This window comes from Pteropus medius, unplaced genomic scaffold (assembly GCF_902729225.1).
Source record: "Pteropus medius unplaced genomic scaffold, Ma_sr-lr_union100, whole genome shotgun sequence".
In the NCBI taxonomy this organism is placed as follows: domain Eukaryota; kingdom Metazoa; phylum Chordata; class Mammalia; order Chiroptera; family Pteropodidae; genus Pteropus; species Pteropus medius.
This window is the reverse complement of record NW_024351735.1, coordinates 3,875,565-3,893,762: the sequence shown is the minus strand read 5'-3', so window position 1 is coordinate 3,893,762 and position 18,198 is coordinate 3,875,565. Positions and strand designations below refer to the sequence as shown.

General features: G+C 38.9%; 1 protein-coding gene across 1 annotated transcript in view; it reads left to right on the top strand.

The window, feature by feature from the left end:
- Positions 1–1,129: 1,129 nt before the first annotated feature.
- The window catches only part of LONRF1 (LON peptidase N-terminal domain and ring finger 1), a 28,781-nt gene continuing 11,712 nt past the window's right edge, over positions 1,130–18,198 (top strand). Inside the window, exons 1-6 of the mRNA XM_039846487.1 lie at positions 1,130–1,970; positions 11,936–12,054; positions 13,050–13,172; positions 15,879–16,025; positions 16,542–16,782; positions 16,868–16,964. Coding sequence (XP_039702421.1) covers positions 1,250–1,970; positions 11,936–12,054; positions 13,050–13,172; positions 15,879–16,025; positions 16,542–16,782; positions 16,868–16,964 — 1,448 coding nt within the window. The 5' untranslated portion in view covers positions 1,130–1,249. The remainder of the gene's footprint in view (positions 1,971–11,935; positions 12,055–13,049; positions 13,173–15,878; positions 16,026–16,541; positions 16,783–16,867; positions 16,965–18,198) is intronic.

The window sequence follows — 18,198 nt, the reverse complement described above, 5'->3', positions numbered from 1 at the left end:
TGTGATTTTGGGCAAACGTCTTGCCCTCTCTGGGCTACTGTTTCTAACCATTCGGAAAAGAACTAAAAGTTCTGTCACTTCCAGCATTAACAATCTAGTACCCTATAATCAAATCTATAAATATTTCAACCAAGAGCTTTAAAGTCGTTGTCATCAAGTTTAAAGGAAATATAACCCATTATACCAAAAAAAGGATTTTTTTTTTCTGTCGGCAAAACTGCAGATCCTGCTTGAGTCGTAGAGATATGATGATAACCATGTGAAAAGCATTCACCCTAGTGTTTTCTCTTTTAAAAATACAGGCTTTATTTCTCTTTTAAAAATATAGGCTTTAGCCAGGTGTGGGGCAGTGAATGAGATGGGGATAGTAGAGGTGACGCCTTGGGAACATGTGGGCTTCCGCTCTTGAGGTGGGGGTGAGTTTTAAATAGCAAAAGAAGCAGTAACTTGGCACCAGAGAATACTGTCTCGCCCTCTGGAAGGAGTCTCCTCAGAAACGTGGGTAGGGTTATATTATTTCTAAAGTTGACTGAGTCTAGACTTGAGGAGTCACGAAGTCATCCGACTGACTTTGCACCTTTCTAAGCCCTTTGCCTCTACATGTCCATCTGTAACTTGGGCTGAAACTAATGAAAATGAAGACGTGCACCTGACAGCCCAGACACTACGCCGGGAGACTCTCACAAGCCAGGAAGAGGGGGCGGCCCCACTCAGGTAGGTGAGTTTGTCAGGGAGGATGGCGATTTGGGGCTCAGTCCCACAAGGCCGGGCGCTCGGCAGAAAAGCGCCCAGGAAGTAGGCATTAGGGGTGAGGCCATAGATGTCGAGGCGTTCAGCAGGGAGGCGAGGGCTATGGATATCTGGGCTCCTTCGGGCTTTGTTCGGTTACAAGCCAGACCCTTCTTTCGGAAGAAGCCAATTAGAGCCCAGCTGGGGGATCATCTGACCCAGCGTCCCTCGCCAGGAGGGGCTTCGAAAGGGGGCGGGGCCAGCCAGTCGGCCCCCAGAGGACGAGGCCGGGGGCGGTGCGGGGGAGTCCCTGGCGCGCCAGCGGAGCCCGGCCCCGCCCTGCGCCGGCCAGGCCCCGCCCCCGGGGCTTCCCGGGCGCGCGCCGCCCCGCCGTGTCCGCGCGCCACGCCCCCCTGCTCGCGGGCCGCGTGCGGAGCCGCGCGTCCCGGAGGCTCCGGGACCGGGGCGGCGGCGGCAGCGGCAGCGGCAGCGGCAGCGGAGCAGCAGTCCTCGGTGGGCCATGTCTTCGCCAGCCGTTGCGAGGAGCTCCCCGGGAAGGAACCGGGAGATGGCCCCCAAGTCGCGAAGCCGAGGCCAGTTCTGGGACGTGGGAGGCGGCAGCGGGAACCGGCTGGAGCGCGCGGCCGCGGAGTCGGAGCGCTGGGAGCTGCTGCTCCGCCGCGGAGAGCTGCTGGCGCTGGGCGGCCACCTGAAGGGAGCGCTGGAGGCGTACGCGGTGGCCCTGCGCCGCGGGGCCCCGGTCCGGCCGGAGTGCCTGGGCACCCTGGTGGACTGCCTGGCGCTGAACTACCGGCTCCGCCACGGGCTGGGCTGGAGCGCGACGCCGGCAGCGGGCGCGGACACCGGCGCCGGTGGGCTGCTCAGCTGCCTCAGCTGCCAGGACTTCCTGAGTGAGCCGGTGACCGTGCCCTGCGGCCACAGCTACTGCCGCCGCTGCCTGCGGAGAGAGCTCCGCGCGCGCTGCCGCCTCTGCCGGGACCGGCTGCCGCCCGCCGCCGCCGCCGCCACTGATGCTGAGGGCACCACCCCGCGGCCGCCGCCTCTGGCCGCCGCCATCGCTGCCTCTGGCTTCAGAACCAGCGTCGTCCTCAACCACCTGGCCGAGAAGTGGTTCCCAGGCCAGCGGGAGCGAGCCCGGGCGGCCGGCCGGCTCGGAGAACTGCTGCACCAGGGGCGCTACCGGGAGGCCCTGGCCGCCTCCTGCGAGGCGCTGCGAGCAGGTGACCGCGCGGGGATGCGGCGCGGGCCCGGCGCACCCCACCCTCCTGTCCCCTATGGGCTGGCTACCCACAGCTCGTCTGCGCCCCTGGGGGGCGTCCGTGTTTCCCCAAGGCCGCCCTACTCGCGTGTCTCGGGTCTCGGGGTCCTCGAGGGTGTGGGAGGGGGCGGCGCCCCGGGGTGCTTCGGTCACAATGGGGATCGCCCTCCGAGCCGACTGTGACGCGGCGCGGGGAGGGGCGCACCGGCGCGGGGTTTCCCCGTCCGCGGCCTTGCGGTTGGGCGGGCGCGTCCCGAACGAAGCGGGAGGCCCGGGCGAGGCCGCCGGGGCGCGGGATGGGTAGGAGCTGGGCGAGCCCGAGCGGACGTTCGTTTCCTGTCGCGGTCTTTCCGGTAATTGGCCGTTGGGGCCGGCCGGGTCCGCCGCGGGGAAACGACAGCCGGGGCCGGGGGAGGATCCCCAGCCGGGGCTAGGCGGTCAGCATATACCTTCGTCTCCCACAAAAGTCACCGGGGCAATTTGGACGCCGCGGGAGGGCAGAATTGCATAAGCTGGTGGTGGCGGGGGGGGGTTGTGTAACGGGTGACGTGCTGTGGGCGTGGCGGGAGCTCCGCGCCCGCGCCCTGCTCCGGGGGGCCCCGCTGGCCGCTGAGCTACGGGCGGGTGCCCCAGCTGCCCAGGGGAGTTCAAGTCTTACCTGAAATTGCCTGCAGAATTGGTTCCTCTTGATTTCAACCTGTCTATTTCATGTCATACTTATTTCGTAAACAAGTGCTTAGTTTCGAATACACCTAGTTCATGGTCAAGATAAAGAGATAGTCTCATCGAATTCGCCACGCTTCTGTTTGCCTTTCTACGCTTGATCAACCTGTGAGGAAAAGCCTTTAGATATTTTGTATGTTGCTTCCCCCTTAGAGAAGCAGCTTGGGCTCCTAACCAAGGTTAACACTTTCCTTACGGTGAAGGAGGACATTGCCAGACTTACCTATGTAAAATGAAGAGTTCTTTAAATCGTTGATCCTCTACCAGGGGGATTTTACACCCAAGAATCATTATCTGGAACAGTTATCTGAAGACATTTTTGGTTGTCACCCCTTGTGGGATCGGTGCTAGTGGATGGAGGAGGTCAGGGATGCTGTTTAACGTCCTACAATGCACAGGACAGCCTCCCACTCAGTTGTCAGGCCCAAAATGTCAGTAGGGTCACTGTGAAACCCTGTGTTAAATAAGCACATTTCAAGTTTAGCATCTATATTGGCCTAAAAATACTTGGGGGAATAATTCCCAAGAAATAACCATCTAAAATATAAACCCATGTTAGGTATTAAGTAAATTTATAAACTATGTAACTGAAAGTATTTTGTTATGGCTCTTTTACCCTAAATGCTTAGTCATTTTGAACTAGTGACAATACATCCAAGTTATTTAATACCTTTAGAGTGCAAAGCATAAACCTGGAGTATTGCTATATTCTTTCACTTTTTGTAGAGAGTAGGCAGTTGTAAAATAGAATAGAATGATAGACCCAGAACAAGACAGACTGTGGAATACAAAATTCTGATACAATTCTGCCTCTCTGAGTGAATGGAGTATGAGAGGAGAAGTACAGACCATCTAGGACATGGCCCTCATTTTAAAAATGAAGCAGAAGCTAAGGCAGTAAAATGACTTGTGCACAGTCACACAGCTAAGCTCATTGTAGAGGCAACACTATGTCCTCCAGTTCTAAATGTTGGACTAGGGTTCATCTTGCCTGTATAGTTCATCCAATGAAAATTTTTAACGAAAATTTCTAAGGAAGTATTTTTGTCACTGTATGAAATAAAGGATGAAACTTATCAACAACAGTATTCAGTAATATGATTTAGTGATTTGACATCTTAAATTAGGCGCTTCATAAGAATTCAGGTCCTAATCTATGGAAGAACAGTAAGTACATTTACTAATTAAGATCTAGCTTAATGTTCTATGACCAATAATCCTTTAATTAAGGAAGATTCTGAGCCGTGGATTGAGAATATTGCTTTTAACAGAAAGACTCTAAAAGATCTACTCTTTATTTTTTTTCAATTTGCCTAGATTGCACATGGGAATTTTGCCCATTCAGCTACTTAATATACTACTTTTGCATGAGTAGACCCAAGTCTCTTGACTTTCATTTTCACCTTATTAGCCTAGTTCCTCCTCATTTTTAGGTCTTTTGAAAAGTGTTAATTTCATACTTGAAAATATGTCTGAATGTGTTAATGAAGACAACTTTTTTCATCATTTGAATTCTTAGTACAAAGTAGGAGGGAAAAAAATCTTAGAGCTAACAAGTTATATTTGGTAAAGTACAAATATGTGTTTAACAGTTTATGGGCATAAACAAAAATATTTAGTAGAGTTATGGCTGGTTAGGCTTTAACTTTTTGAAAGTTGGCTTCTTAGCTAGATAGGCATTGGGAATCTATATATACATAATTGTGGTTGTAGTTACTGATGGTACTTTCATTACTGTCCACAAAAAACTTCACTATAATTTATGTAATTCTTATAAGAAACAAGTAAATACTATTAACTAGAAAAAGTAATCTAGTCTACAGTTAGCCCACACACATCCAAATTTATCTCTGTCAACAAGAAAGGAAAGCTTGAAAACCTTTGCCAAAATCAGAAGTTTCCCATTGAGATTACATAAGTTTCTGTTGAATTGAAATATATTTAGATAACACTTAATCCATTGATCTTTTGATATTAACTCTCAGATGTTTCATAACTTTGTCTTTTTAGTATTCAAGGTTATTATGTAAAAGTCTTTTCTGCATTGAACCTTTATACTTGAGTCTGTTGGAAAACTCCCACTTTGTTAGGCTGTCTTCCCTTTAGATTTAATGAATTTTTTACACTGACTTGCCTCTTCCCTTTGTTCACCCCACTCCCCCCAAAGAAGACAACAGAACAGTATAATTTACAGTTCAAACTGGTTTTTAAAGAATAAAGGTCATAAGGGGGAGAACATTTTATTTAAAATACATGGAGAAGGAAATTTTTGTCTTTATTAATTATATAGTTGCCAAGTACTTAAAATTCTTTACATCATATGATCTTCACAAAGACTCCTGTGGAGTACTTTTATCCTCAGAAGGAAATTGAGGTACTTCAAGCTGGGGATGCAGTATGCCCTAATGGTTAAAGCTGTGTGTTCTGGGAGCTGGCTGCCTGGGTTTGAATCGTACTGTAGCCCTCCACTTACTCTCTGACCTTGGGCCTGTGGTCTAACTTTCCTGTTTTGGTTCCCTTATCTGAAAAGTGAGAATAGTATCTACCTCATAGATACCAATAGTAATTCCCTAGGTCTGTTATGAGACTTAAGGGAGTCAAAACCTGTAAAGTGCTTTGAACATGTCCAACAGAGTAAATGCTCAGTAAATATGAATTAAAAAACAGTATTTTTTTTACAAATGTAAAAGTTGTGCTACGGCTACAAGATGATTTAGCTGAAGTTGAAATCTAAATGTTAAGTTCTGTTCTTTTCTACCACATTAATAACAGTAGTGAGGGTTAAACCCTGATTCTAGCTTGCATATGTTAATTAGTGGTAACGTTTTAGCCTTCATCAATAAAATATAGATACTGCAAGGCTTTAGTTATACAGAGGTTAGTCGAATTATTGGTAAATACTGAATACATTTAAAGAAAATATAAAGGGTTTTTAATAACTAGGTTAAACATCTAGAGATTTGAATTTAATCGATCAGTAAACTGTTCTGAAAAGGATTTGAAACAATATTATATCAAGAGCTAATCTCATGTCTTTATTAACCTGTTTTGAAGTATTTTATAATATTAACAATAATTATTATTTATTGAGCACTTTTGTCCCAGGCAATGTTTTAACTGTTAAGATGCATTATTTTATTTAGTCCTTATAACAATCTTAAGATGTAGGTGTCACCAGAAATTTACAGGTGAGGAGAGACTGAGGTTCAAAGAGTTAGGTATAACTGTCCAAAATGGATCTGAACTCAGATCTGGATCCAGTGTTTACTAACTTAATTAGCATGCTAAACTGGTATTTTTGGACTATTAATCACTAATAGCTCGTCAATTGGCAGCTTTTAGTTTAACTGTGATAACCAAGTCCTACTATACTGAACTTGGATAAAGAAGCAAAGAAATTTAGTATTTTGGTTAGCAATTGAAAGTTTTTAAATAGTTTCACATATAAATCAAAGAAAAAGATACTCAGAAGAAAGAAAAAGGATATGAACATGCAATTTTATACTTACCCATACAATCTAAATAGCTAATATATGGTAGTTTTAAAGGTCAAGCTCACTGAAGAAATGCACATTAAAATGATACTGTTTTTCATTTGTACTCTTCTGAGAACCAAAAACATAGAGCTTGTGGGAGTGTAAAATAAGTAGTTTTTAAAAGATTGTGTATACTTTGCAACCATTAAAAATCATGTGGACTTAATTTCATTGGTGAAAAGAGCAGGGTATAAAAATCTATATGGTGTGTTTTATAAAACTCTACATTAAAAATGTAATCACAGAGAAAAAGTATAGGTTATATGCCAACACTGGTTATTCGTGGTGGGAAAAAGGGTTTTAATTCTTGATTTTCTATATTTTTATAGAAATTTTTCAAATTTTGTAAGTAAACATTTAATAACCTTTGCAATTGGAAAAGTTTCTTAAAGATGAACTAAAGAAACAACCTGTAGTTTCCTATTCCTAATCACAAGTCTCTAAGGATTGAAACAAAGATGAGGAATCACAACTGGAGAACTCTCTGTCCTCAGCCCGTGAAATGCCTTGGAGAGCTTAAGACTAGTTTCCTCAGATGTGTAGTAGAATTTTATTTCAAAAATTTTATTTGCCTAATGACTCACAATATTATTGGGTCTAAGAGAAGAGAAAATGAGCATGAATTGAAGAGCTTAAGCAGACAGATTTTAATGAATTTCCCCTAGTTCAGCAAACATTTAGCAAAGGCAGGACTTGAGGAGATACAAAAACAGGAAATAATAGAGGGAGCTCAAAAATAGATTTTTTAATTAATGCTATGCACATACAGTGTACAAATGCAGTCATAATAGCAAACACTTAACAGTGCTTACAGTGTAGCCTTTTTGAAAGATTTTGCATGAATTAACTTATTCTCTTGAGTAACCCTGAGAGGTAAATACTGTTCTTAGCATGAAGGTGACCAGCAAGAACTCTGGATCCAGACTGCCTGACACAGAATCTTGAATCTACCACTTAGTAGCTGTTTGATTTGGGGCAAGTTACTTAAACTCTCTGTGCTTAGTTTCCTTCTGTATAAAAATGTGGACCATGCTAGGCCCACATAGGATTGTTCCAAAGGTTATAAATCATTGAGAATAGTACATCATAAGCGGTATTTCTTAAATAAAAAGTGCATCTTAAACATCCTCAATTTTATAGCCGAGGAAACTGAGGTACAGAGGTGTTTGGTAATTTGCAGGTCACAGCAAGTAAGTGAAGGAGCCAGAAATTGAATCCTGGCAGTCTTGATTGCAAAGTTCACACTCTTGATTTTTACAATACACTGAGTAGAAGTAGACTCAGAAAAAAGCATACTTTGATGAACTTGTGGGGTGAGAAAAAGTTATCCAGACAAAGGGGTAGCAGGGTGGTACGACAAGGAGGGAGCTTTGCGAGCGAAGGAAGGAGACATGAAATTGAGTGGTGTTACACGGGGCAGGTTAGTAGTTAGGCCTGTGGGGACTTAAAGCGGGAGGTTGGTAAGAGTAAGAAGAAGCCAGGCGTGGAGTAACTTGTACATTGTACTGAATATTGAGTTTATCTCATGGATGATGAGATAGATGGGGTAAAACTGGAGGCAGGGAAAGCAGTTAGCAAGCTATTGCTATTGTCTTAAAGAGATTTCAGGAGCCTAAACTAAGACTATTAGTAGTAGGATTGAAAGAGACCAGAAACAGATTTGAGAAACATAATAGGAGGTAAAATTCACAAAGTTCAAAGTTTGATTTGGGAAGTCAGTGGTGTTTCTAATAGAGAATACAGTGAAAAGACACCTTTGTTGTTGTTGGGGGTTGTTTGTTCTTGTGGGAAACATACTGAATTTAAGGAAAAGTGCTTCATGCAGTTAGAAATTTGATGAATCTGAAGGAAGGGTGAAAAAAAATCAGACTCAAGGTAAAGATCTGGGAGTTAAGTCATTTCAGTACAATTAGCCCAAACCACATCTGTATTTATATTTCTTCGCTTTTTCAACAAATTGAGTCTGTAACGTGCCAGGCATTTGCTAGGCACAGTGGATACCTGTAGTAGTGGACTGACAGGCCCCTCCCTGATGGTGTGTGCAGTGAGATGACTTGTACACTCCAGGTCCTCAAGGCCAGGTACAGAGCATACAGTAAATATTTGTTGACTCTTTCAAACTTGAGTTAATGACATAGCCAAGGCTGATTGCTTTTTTCAATCGCCTTTCAGAAAAGTTTACATGGAGGGCATTCTGTATGCTTTGGCTATTCAAAGGGCCTCAATTCTTGCATTTGGCTCTTTTTTAGAATTATGGGGTGACCGAATCTTTTTAAAAAAGTATTGATAGTTTGAACTCACCTGATGAGGTTTTATTTTCTTATAGTCATTCAAAATAATCTACTAACAGTTGAAGTTCTCAATAAAAACATTGCCTACAAGAACTTGGAGAGCAAGAATTTTAAAATCTGACTCTAATGTCATCTCTTCTTAGGGTATACCTCTTCTCATTCCAAAAGACACTAAATCTTTAAGACCCCCTTTAAGGAGTCTCAGTAGTCTGAGAGTTTTTGTGGAGAGGGGACATAATCTTTTTTTTGCTTTGGACAGAGTGGAGAAGTTTGATTGGGTTTTCTTAAAGACAGAGAGAGGTCTTCTCAGTTACTTCCTCCAGTGCTGCCCTAAATAAGCTGTATGAAGGTGACTATTGAGCAGCAAAGGCATTAAGGAGAGGATGTAATATTCAGTAGTTCTGAATGTGCGCTGCATCAAGTATGAGGCAATTGGGATTTGCTGTAAAAAAAAAAAAAAAAAATTTAAAAGCCCAGTAGAGGATCCAAAAGTGGAATAGGGTGCTTATTGCGACAGTGAAGTCCCTCTCTCTGGAGGTGCTGGAGTGGAGGCGGGTCTCAAGGATCTTGCTGGAAGCTCCCCAGCTGTGGGTGGAAAACTTTACGTCCTGGGCTGCAGTCCTGTTTTCACAACTGAGGTTTTTTTTATGCTGATGCATTTACTACTCACTCTTGGACTATTTTGGCAACACTCCTCTCCACTTTCTCAACCCCGGTTCTGTTTGTCAAATCAGGATTAGTTGATACTCTTTCTTAACAAAATGAAATTTTCTAATTAGATAATAAGCTCCTCGACAACAGGGATAAAGTAGAATTTTTGAACACCTACAAGGTCTAGCTTTGTGCTAGAACTTTTCATCCTTGGTTGATCAATCATATCAATCATATTAAAATTTCAATTTGTATGAGTTTTTTGTTCAGAGATAATGATTTCCAATTATATTGCTTTGAGAAAAGACAAAATATTCTAGACATGTCTTTTATTTAGGAAGTAAGACATTTTCATGAAATATTAATTTCATTCTTTAAAATTTTTCATATGTATAAATTTGAGGGAACACTATAATTCCAATTCTCAAGCACCAGCAATTGAAAAAGGCCCTTCTAAAACTGAAAGCCACCTGCAAAAGAATAAAACTAGACTATTGTTTACCACCATACACCAGAATTAACTCAAAATGGATTAAGGACCTGAATATAAGACCCGAAACAATAAATTGCATAGGAGAAAACATAGGAACTAAACTTAAGGACCTTGGACTTAAAGAGGATTTTATGAATTTGACCTCAAAGGCAAGGGAAGTAAAGGCAAAAATGAATGAATGGGACTACATCAAACTAAAAATCTTTTGCATAGCAAAAGAAACCATCAACAAGGTAAAGAGACAACCATCTCAGTGGGAAAATATATTTGCAAGCAATGCCTCTGATAAGAGCCCACTATCCAAGATTTACAAAGAACTCTGTGCAACTCAGTAACAACAACAAAAAAACAAATGATCCAATTAGAAAATGGGCAGAGGACCTGAACAGACACTTCTCCTAAGAAGACATACAAATGGCCAACAAACATGAAAAGATGCTCAACATCACTAACTAATAGGGAAATGTAAATCAAAACCACAATGAGATGTCATCTCACACCTGTTAGAATAGCTGTTATCAACAGGACAAGTAATAACAAGTGTTGGAGAGAATGAGGAGAAAAGGGAGTCCTTATACACTGCTGGTGGGACTGCAAATTGGTATAGCCACTATGGAACCAATATGGAGGTCCCTCAAAAAACTAAGAATTGATCTACCATTTGATCCAGCAATCCCTCTACTGGGTATTTATCCCAAAGACTTGAAAACCCTTATCCAAAAAGATATTTGCACACTGATGTTCATAGTAGCATTATTCATGGTAGCCAGGACGTGGTAGCAACCAAAGTGTCCTATGATAGATGATTGGCTAAAGAAGCTGTGGTACATATATACAATGGAATATCACTGAGCCATAAGAAGAAATGAAATACTGCCATTTTCAACAACGTGGATGGACCTCGAGATAATCATGCTAAGTGAAATAAGCCAGACAGAAAAAATTGAAAAGCACATAATATCACTTATATGTGGGATATAAACTTAAAAGCAACAAAAATAACAGGACAAACAAGCAGAGACTCATGGACATGGACAATAGTTACCAGAGGGTAGAAGGGGAAGAGGGAGGTAGATGGAGTAAAAGGGGTCAAATACATGGTAACAGAGAAATCTAACCATGGGCGATGTACACAGTGCCCTGTATATATATGCTGTACTGCTGAATTATACACCTGAAACTTACTGGATTTTGTTAACCAATGTCACCATAATAAAAAAAAGAAACAGGCCCTTTTAATTTAATTGTTCAATTGAGAGTTATCTATAGAAAAGCAATCATTGAAAACTAGAGTAAGTCATGAAGCTATTAAGGAGTTTCATGGTTTTTTTGTTTTTTAATGAGGCATTATGGGTCTTTATGCCCTTCTCACAATGATTGTTTTATTTTATATGCATACATTTTTGAAAGCTTCAGAGATGAATAGCTTTAAAAGAAAAGTCAAGGTAACATCATCTGTAGATAGACCGAAAATTAGTTTCTTGCTTAGACTTCCGTTTTAGAATCTATGTACCTGTAGTAATTGACTATATTATTGGATGAACCAGCTGAGTGTCTAAAATTCTGAATGTCATGGAGACATAGAGGATAGTGAAATTAACAACAGAGTTGTTTTTTTTCCTCAGGAATATTTGAAATTCAGTCTGTTTTGAATGGTCCAATACCATTCTTGCTACTGGCAGGAATTAAAATTTTGACCTCTTAAATAAATTGAATGTCATCAATTCATTTTTCTCACAAATCAGTACCATTATATACCTCATAAGATCGAGCCTTGGTCGGTCTTTGTTGTTGTGGGAATTCTATGTGCAGTAGTTACACATATGGTCATTTGTAAATGAAGATTTAGAAATTAGGGTATAAAAAATTAAGATTTACCATAAAAAGGCAAATCTTCTAAACATCTAAAACATGTCTTTTAAATCTGTATAGAATGTCCTATTTTAAAGAAAATATTTGGTTTCTTAGAGGTGATTATTCATAAAAACTTTTCCAATGTTCTTAAAAAATAATTTCTTCCACTAAAATAGTTGACATAATAATTCTGTATGATTTAGAGATGAAATTCATCATATAAGTAGGTCGCACTTATACTATGGTTGGTTCACAGCCTTTGGTTTGGTGGTTATCAACTGGAACCCCTAAGTCTGTTCTTAAATATAGCCTGATGTATTTTGTGTATTATACAATAATCTTTTAAAAACATCAACCTTTTATAAAATATTTATTTCAGAGCCCAGTGACTTGACTCTAAAAATTTACAGAGCTGAATCATATGCTGGTCTCCAAGAGTTTAAAGCAGCCATAGAAGATTTAAATGCAGTTCTCTTTCAACTGCCAAATTGGCCTGAGGTAAAAATGCTATTTATCATTTGCATACGTTTTAAAATTTCAACCGTTGGGAACATGCATTCAATTATGATTATAAGTTTTAACAGAATGGACTGGTTGACTCTAAGTAAAATATCTAGAGTTCTTGAAATCTAAGGTCAGTACTTTTAATAAATATCATCTGACAATTTTTTAAATTATAAAAAATCTTTGTTTCCTAACTAAAGAATAACCTGACTTCAAGGCACAGAAAAAAATACAGACTTTACAAAATTTCCTCAAAGAGATACAACTGGCCATATTGAGAAGATGGGTGCAAACTGATCAATGGAGGAGGTTTATTAATGGAAAGAGAAGAGGGTCCTTGAGGCTGGAAAATTGATAGAGGCTTTTTGATGAGAACCAGATGATTAGACAGTGATGTAATACAGTAGATTGGGGTAAAGGAAGTTAGTTGCTTTGCCATATAGTTTCAAAAAGACTTGCATCATTTATTTTCCTTTTTATTTAATTGCCAAGGCAAATCAGTCCATCTCTCAAATATATCTTTAAGCTAGAAGTTAATCTTTTTTGTGACTTTTCCCTTCATTCCAAACTGTGCCTCTGAAGACAGATTAATAAGGATTCTCCAAAATTATAAATTAATAAGGAAAGTGATGCAAAATTCCATGATGGCATGCTTGGTTAGTACAAGGCAAATATATATTAAGAATAAGAGGAAAATTATCTGTATGGACAACTTTAAAAACTTTTAAAAAAGAACCCTCTGGACTTATCACTGAAGTGATATAATTAGAAATGTGATTTTGAAGTCATTTTCTCGGCCTTAGTTCCTCCCTAAGTGCTTCTGCAGGGTAGTATATAAACGTACCTTGAAAATTTGCTGTGTTCCTCAGAGTCATTTAGTTTCAAAATGAGCATCTCTGAGCAGTTGGGTTTTTTTTACTGGATATTAATTGTTCGAAAAACAGTTCTATCAATAAAAGTTGTTTGTGCATATGTGCTTTTTATTGAAGGTCTACTTTCGGAAAGGAAAAGTACTCCATGATGCTGGTTTTTTAGGCGATGCCTTACAACTATTTCTGCAGTGCTTAGCCCTTGATGAAGACTTTGCACCTGCAAAGCTAGAAGTAGAAAAGGTAAACAGTTTACTAATTATAATAGTTTAAGGCAGGGCTAAGGCACAGTTCTTTTGAAAAAAAAAAAATGCTAATTAGAAAATTGGGATAAGAACATAAGGAGTCCATAAGTCAAATTTAGTAGCAATTTGACAAGTGGTTTTCAGGTTTATATACTTAGTGTATTGATATTTAATGTATTATTTTTGCTTAGTTACATTTAGACGTTCCCTAATAGTCTGTTTGATCTGAGCCAGACTAATTATTCTTAATTAAACATTGTTGTAGTGATGTTCTTGCCCAGGAATTTTTATTGGCCTGCCTTTTGCCTTTCATTTCAGGTCTAAACTTTGCTTACTTTTTATAGTTGCCAAAAGTATTGCCCCAATCAACTTGTTTTGCCTTAAAATTTTTTCTCAGTAGTCCATATATTTCCAAAGTTTGTTCTCTGGTACATTAGTAAGTGTTAATTAAAAGAGAAAGAAGAAAGATGTTCTTTGGGAAACATTTGGCTAAACCAACTTAAATAGGTTTCTTAAACAGGTTTCTTCTTAGAGTTTTTGCTATGATAGCGTGACAATAGCATTCAGCTTTTGTCAAACTTATTCACAGAGCATCTGGAAGGACTAGAGTCTTTGAAAAATTGTTTGAAAAAATCTAACCTAATACAATTTCAATGTTAAGTCATGATTCTTTCCTCAGTGTCCTCAAACATGCCACATTATTTATCACCTTTGTTGTGTTTCTTAAAGTGTGGCTTTTTGTCAGAATCATCTTGGGTGCATGATGAACATAAAGATTCCTGGGCCCCACCATAGATCTTAGAAACTCTGTAATTGGGACATAGTTTAAAAAGCACCTTGGGAGAGTCTTACATACCCAAAAGTATGAGAACTTCGAAATTTTTCTCAGGTCCCAAATTCCTTATGAATCCAGCTAATGTTGATATATCCTCTGTGAGGTTTGTTTGCATATACATTCTAATGTACTGGTTTAAAAAATTTTTTTTACTATTGCGTGTTTTCTGACTTTTCTGTATTTGTTAGTGTTACTTCCTAGGTGAGATTACAGACTTTCTAAGGGCTTATAATTTTTCATTTTCCATGCCATTAGTTATCCTTATATTTCTGTAAATATTTGTTTGTTGGTTAACTAGGTCATGTACATGCAAAACAACTTATGCTTTGAAATACTTGTTTTTCACCAATATGGTTTTTGTAAATTGTGATATAATTATATATAATGGATGCATAGATTATATAGTTCAATGAGTTTTGAGAAATTGTAAACCCATGTAATAGCACCCCAATCGAAGTGTAGACTATCTTTATCACCCTAGACAGTTCCCTCATCTTTCCAGTAAACCCCCTATCTCTATGTTCCCAGAAGCAACTACTATTCAGATTTCTAAAATAGTTTTGCCTGTTCTAGAACTTCATGTAAGTGGAATCGTACAGTGTGTACTCTTTTGTGTCTGGATTTTTTTCTCAACATAATATTTTTGAGATATATCCAGTAATTTAAGAATTTCTGTTGTTCACTAAGTATTTCATGAACATACTACAATTTGTGGTATTCATAGTAGCGATTTTCATTTGGATTATTTCTTGTTGCTGCTATGAACGTTCTTGTACAAGTCATTTTGTGGAGATATATTTGTATGTCTCTTTGGCAAACACCTAGGAGTGGAGTTTGCTGGGTTCTAGGGTAGGTATTTGTTTAATACATTTCTTTTAATCAGGGGAAATGTAAAAACAAATATAGATTTTTAAATATTTATTCATTACATATTCATTTATTCAAAATACATATTCATTTATTCAAAAATTACACTTTTATTTACATTGTGTATATTTCTTTTTTTATTTACATTGTAATGATTAATGATTAATTCTGATTTTTGTATATTTGAGAGATAGTACAGTCAAAAAATCAAACTTCCAAATTTAGGCTTTAAGAACTCTGCTGTACACAGAAACACAGCGTATTCGACAATCAGAAATTGTTTAATCCCTCATTTCTTTTAGCTAAGATCTTCCCCTGTCTTGACCTACCCTGCTTCTTTGAGAGTTTTAGATGTATTCCTGGTAGAAGAACCCAGCAATGTTGATACCGCGGCTGCCTCCCAGGTTAGCTCCCAGCTGTTTGGGGGCAGCTGCCATTTGGTGCTCCCACCAAGAGCTGGGTGGTGGTGACTGCCAGAGCAGGTTCGTAGTTCACTGAGCAGCTAAACTCATCGTAAATGCGTGGAATTTTAGAATTTTCTAGTTAGAGGTTCAGGTTCTTTAGTTCACATAAACAGTCTCTAAGTCCAGCCTAAATGTACATTTGGGTGAACCATGAGCTATTTGGACAGGATAGGATTTGCTAATCTTCAGAAGTCGATATTTTCTACTTAATATCTCCTCTCTTTACAATCCTTATATTAAAAAGTCAGCCTTTACCTTGGGTACCTTCTCAGGCTGCCTACTGAACCACTCCTATGCCTTCTTTTTGAATCATTTCTTTGAGGTGACTTGACTGCATCGAGGCACACTTTGGTTTCACAAGAGTTTTAAATCTATTTGGCAGTTCTGCTGTTACCTAATCCGTTCCTCCCTTGCTCATTAAAGATAATGTCTGCCACAAATTTTCTAAAAATTCTTAAATATAAGGTAACTTTATATTAAATTATCCTTAACCAAACATTTTATATTTTCCATTACTTTTATGACATTTCTCTTACAGATTTTATTTGATTTGTTATCACCTGAAAACTTAAAAGAAGGCCTGAAGGATTCCTGGAATTCATTACCGTGCATTAAAAACAAACCTTTTGGTTTTCCTTCAGTAATGGAAGAGTCTCATTCTGCCAGTGAGCTTAGCCCAGAGCAGGTAAGGGGTGAGGAGAGACTGTCAGGGGTTTAGTGTTTTCATTTCTTTACAAGTTAAGATCTTCACTTTGCTAGTTTCATGTATTAGAAACTGTTTAGGTACTTTTACCCTCTCTAGCTGTATCTTAATAAGATTTTCTCTATAGCCTTTTATTTTACACTAAAAATTTTTATATAAAAATACTTTCATTAATCACAATTTTAGGTCACCTGAATGTCAGAAAACTTTCAGTCTCTTGGAAAATGGAGAACATTGTATTATTTTAGTTTTCTCAGGGTAGGAACAACTATGTTAGCATTGTTGCTTAAACCTCTTTATAATATAAGTCAGTTTGATATCTAGTGCTATATAAGTTTGGGAAAAGATTATTTACTTGCCAGGGTTTTGGAATTGAAAGTTGGTGCTGTTAAATGAACACTAAAATAAGACATCGAAATTTCATTTCCATTTGATTCTTGGTGAGAGCAGGAAAGGATAGTAAAGAAACACAGTTACCCTTGTTATTGCATTTTATAGAATGAAGAAAAATCAGAGGTCACGTCAGAGCCTGTCAAAGGAAGCCTAAATCGTGCTCAGTCAGCACAGGTTATAAATTCAACAGAAATGCCTGCCAAAGAGGATTATTTAAAAAGAGTGTCCTCAGAACCTTTACTTTCTGTTCAAGAAAAAGGTGCTCTGCTGAAAAGAAAGTTGTCTCTTTTAGACCAGGATGTGATTGTAAATGAAGATGGAAGAAATAAGCTTAAAAAGCAAGGAGGTAAAAATTTCACTATACTCACATAAAACACAATTATTTATTTAAACTTTTTCCCAAAGATAACTCTGTCTCTTTGTTTAAATAGAAACTCCCAATGAAGTCTGTACGTTATCATTAACTTATGGTGACATCCCAGAAGAATTAATAGATGTCTCAGATTTTGAATGTTCTCTCTGCATGAGGTAAGTAAAATTTTATAAAAGGTGAATATTTTATATTAATGTAAATAAAATACAGGGTAGATAAAGGTAATCTGCTCTATAATACCAGGCAATGTCAAGTAACAGAAAACTAAAAATCAAAAGATTTGACTTTTAGTTCTAGTTTGACCTTTCACACCTTGGACAAATAACAATGTGCGAACCTTGGTTTTCCTTATTTAGAAAATGAGGCCAGTATTTGCATAGCCTTTAACCCAGTGTTACAAGAATGAAATGACTTAAATATAAAAAATATCTGGGAAGTTAGGAAGTACTATAAAAGCTATGTATACTGTTATTGAAACTTAGATATAGCCAAGATTTTAAATTTGGTTAAGAATTCTAACTATGTCTTGTTTATATCTGATTCTATCTTGTTTATATATCTTAACTATAAAATCCTGTTAAAGTACCATTGGATAAGGATATTCATTATGTAAAATGCTTAGAATTCTAAGACTGATAGTTTTGAAAGAACATTTTCCATGTAAATAAATTGTGGTAGAGTCAGAGGAGCAGAGCATGATGAGCCAGGAGCCTTGGTGCTGACCTCACAAGACCGGTAGTAACTAGGTGTGTCCCTGAGCAAGCCTCCTAACTCTGAGCTCAGGCTTCTTTGTTTATGAGGCGAGGGAATTAGACCAGACAATTTCTGAAGTACCTGTACCTCTAACAGTACTTCTAGGAAATTCAGAAGTGTTTCAGGAAAAAATTTCAATGCAAGTAAAATTAGTTTTTCCGTATTGTTTAAGTGTTACATTTGGTATTAAGCCTAATATTTCTTTAGAATTGTATTATAATATATAGTGAATTATTCCTTTTGATGAATTTTATATTGTAAGGTTTCTATAGGCTTATTAAGGAAACTAATTTTAAAAAGATGAGAAAAGAATATATGAAACCTAATTAATAATTATTAATGATATATTTTACATGATTTATTTTGCACTAAGCCTTTGAAATCTGGTCTGCATTTTACATTTACTGCACATCTCATTTAAACCAGCCACATTTCAAATGTTTAGTGCCACATGTAGCAAGAGCCTGTTATGTTAGTACAGCTCTAGACGCTTGGTAGAGTACCTGTTGATGGAGAACTTTTACAAGGTTCAGGAGGGTATAATTGTATTTATCACTGCCTCTTCCCTTTTCTCCTGCCCACTGGACCCTCCTTCCTTCTCTGAATGGTTCTATTATTAGTTGGCTCAGTTTTTCC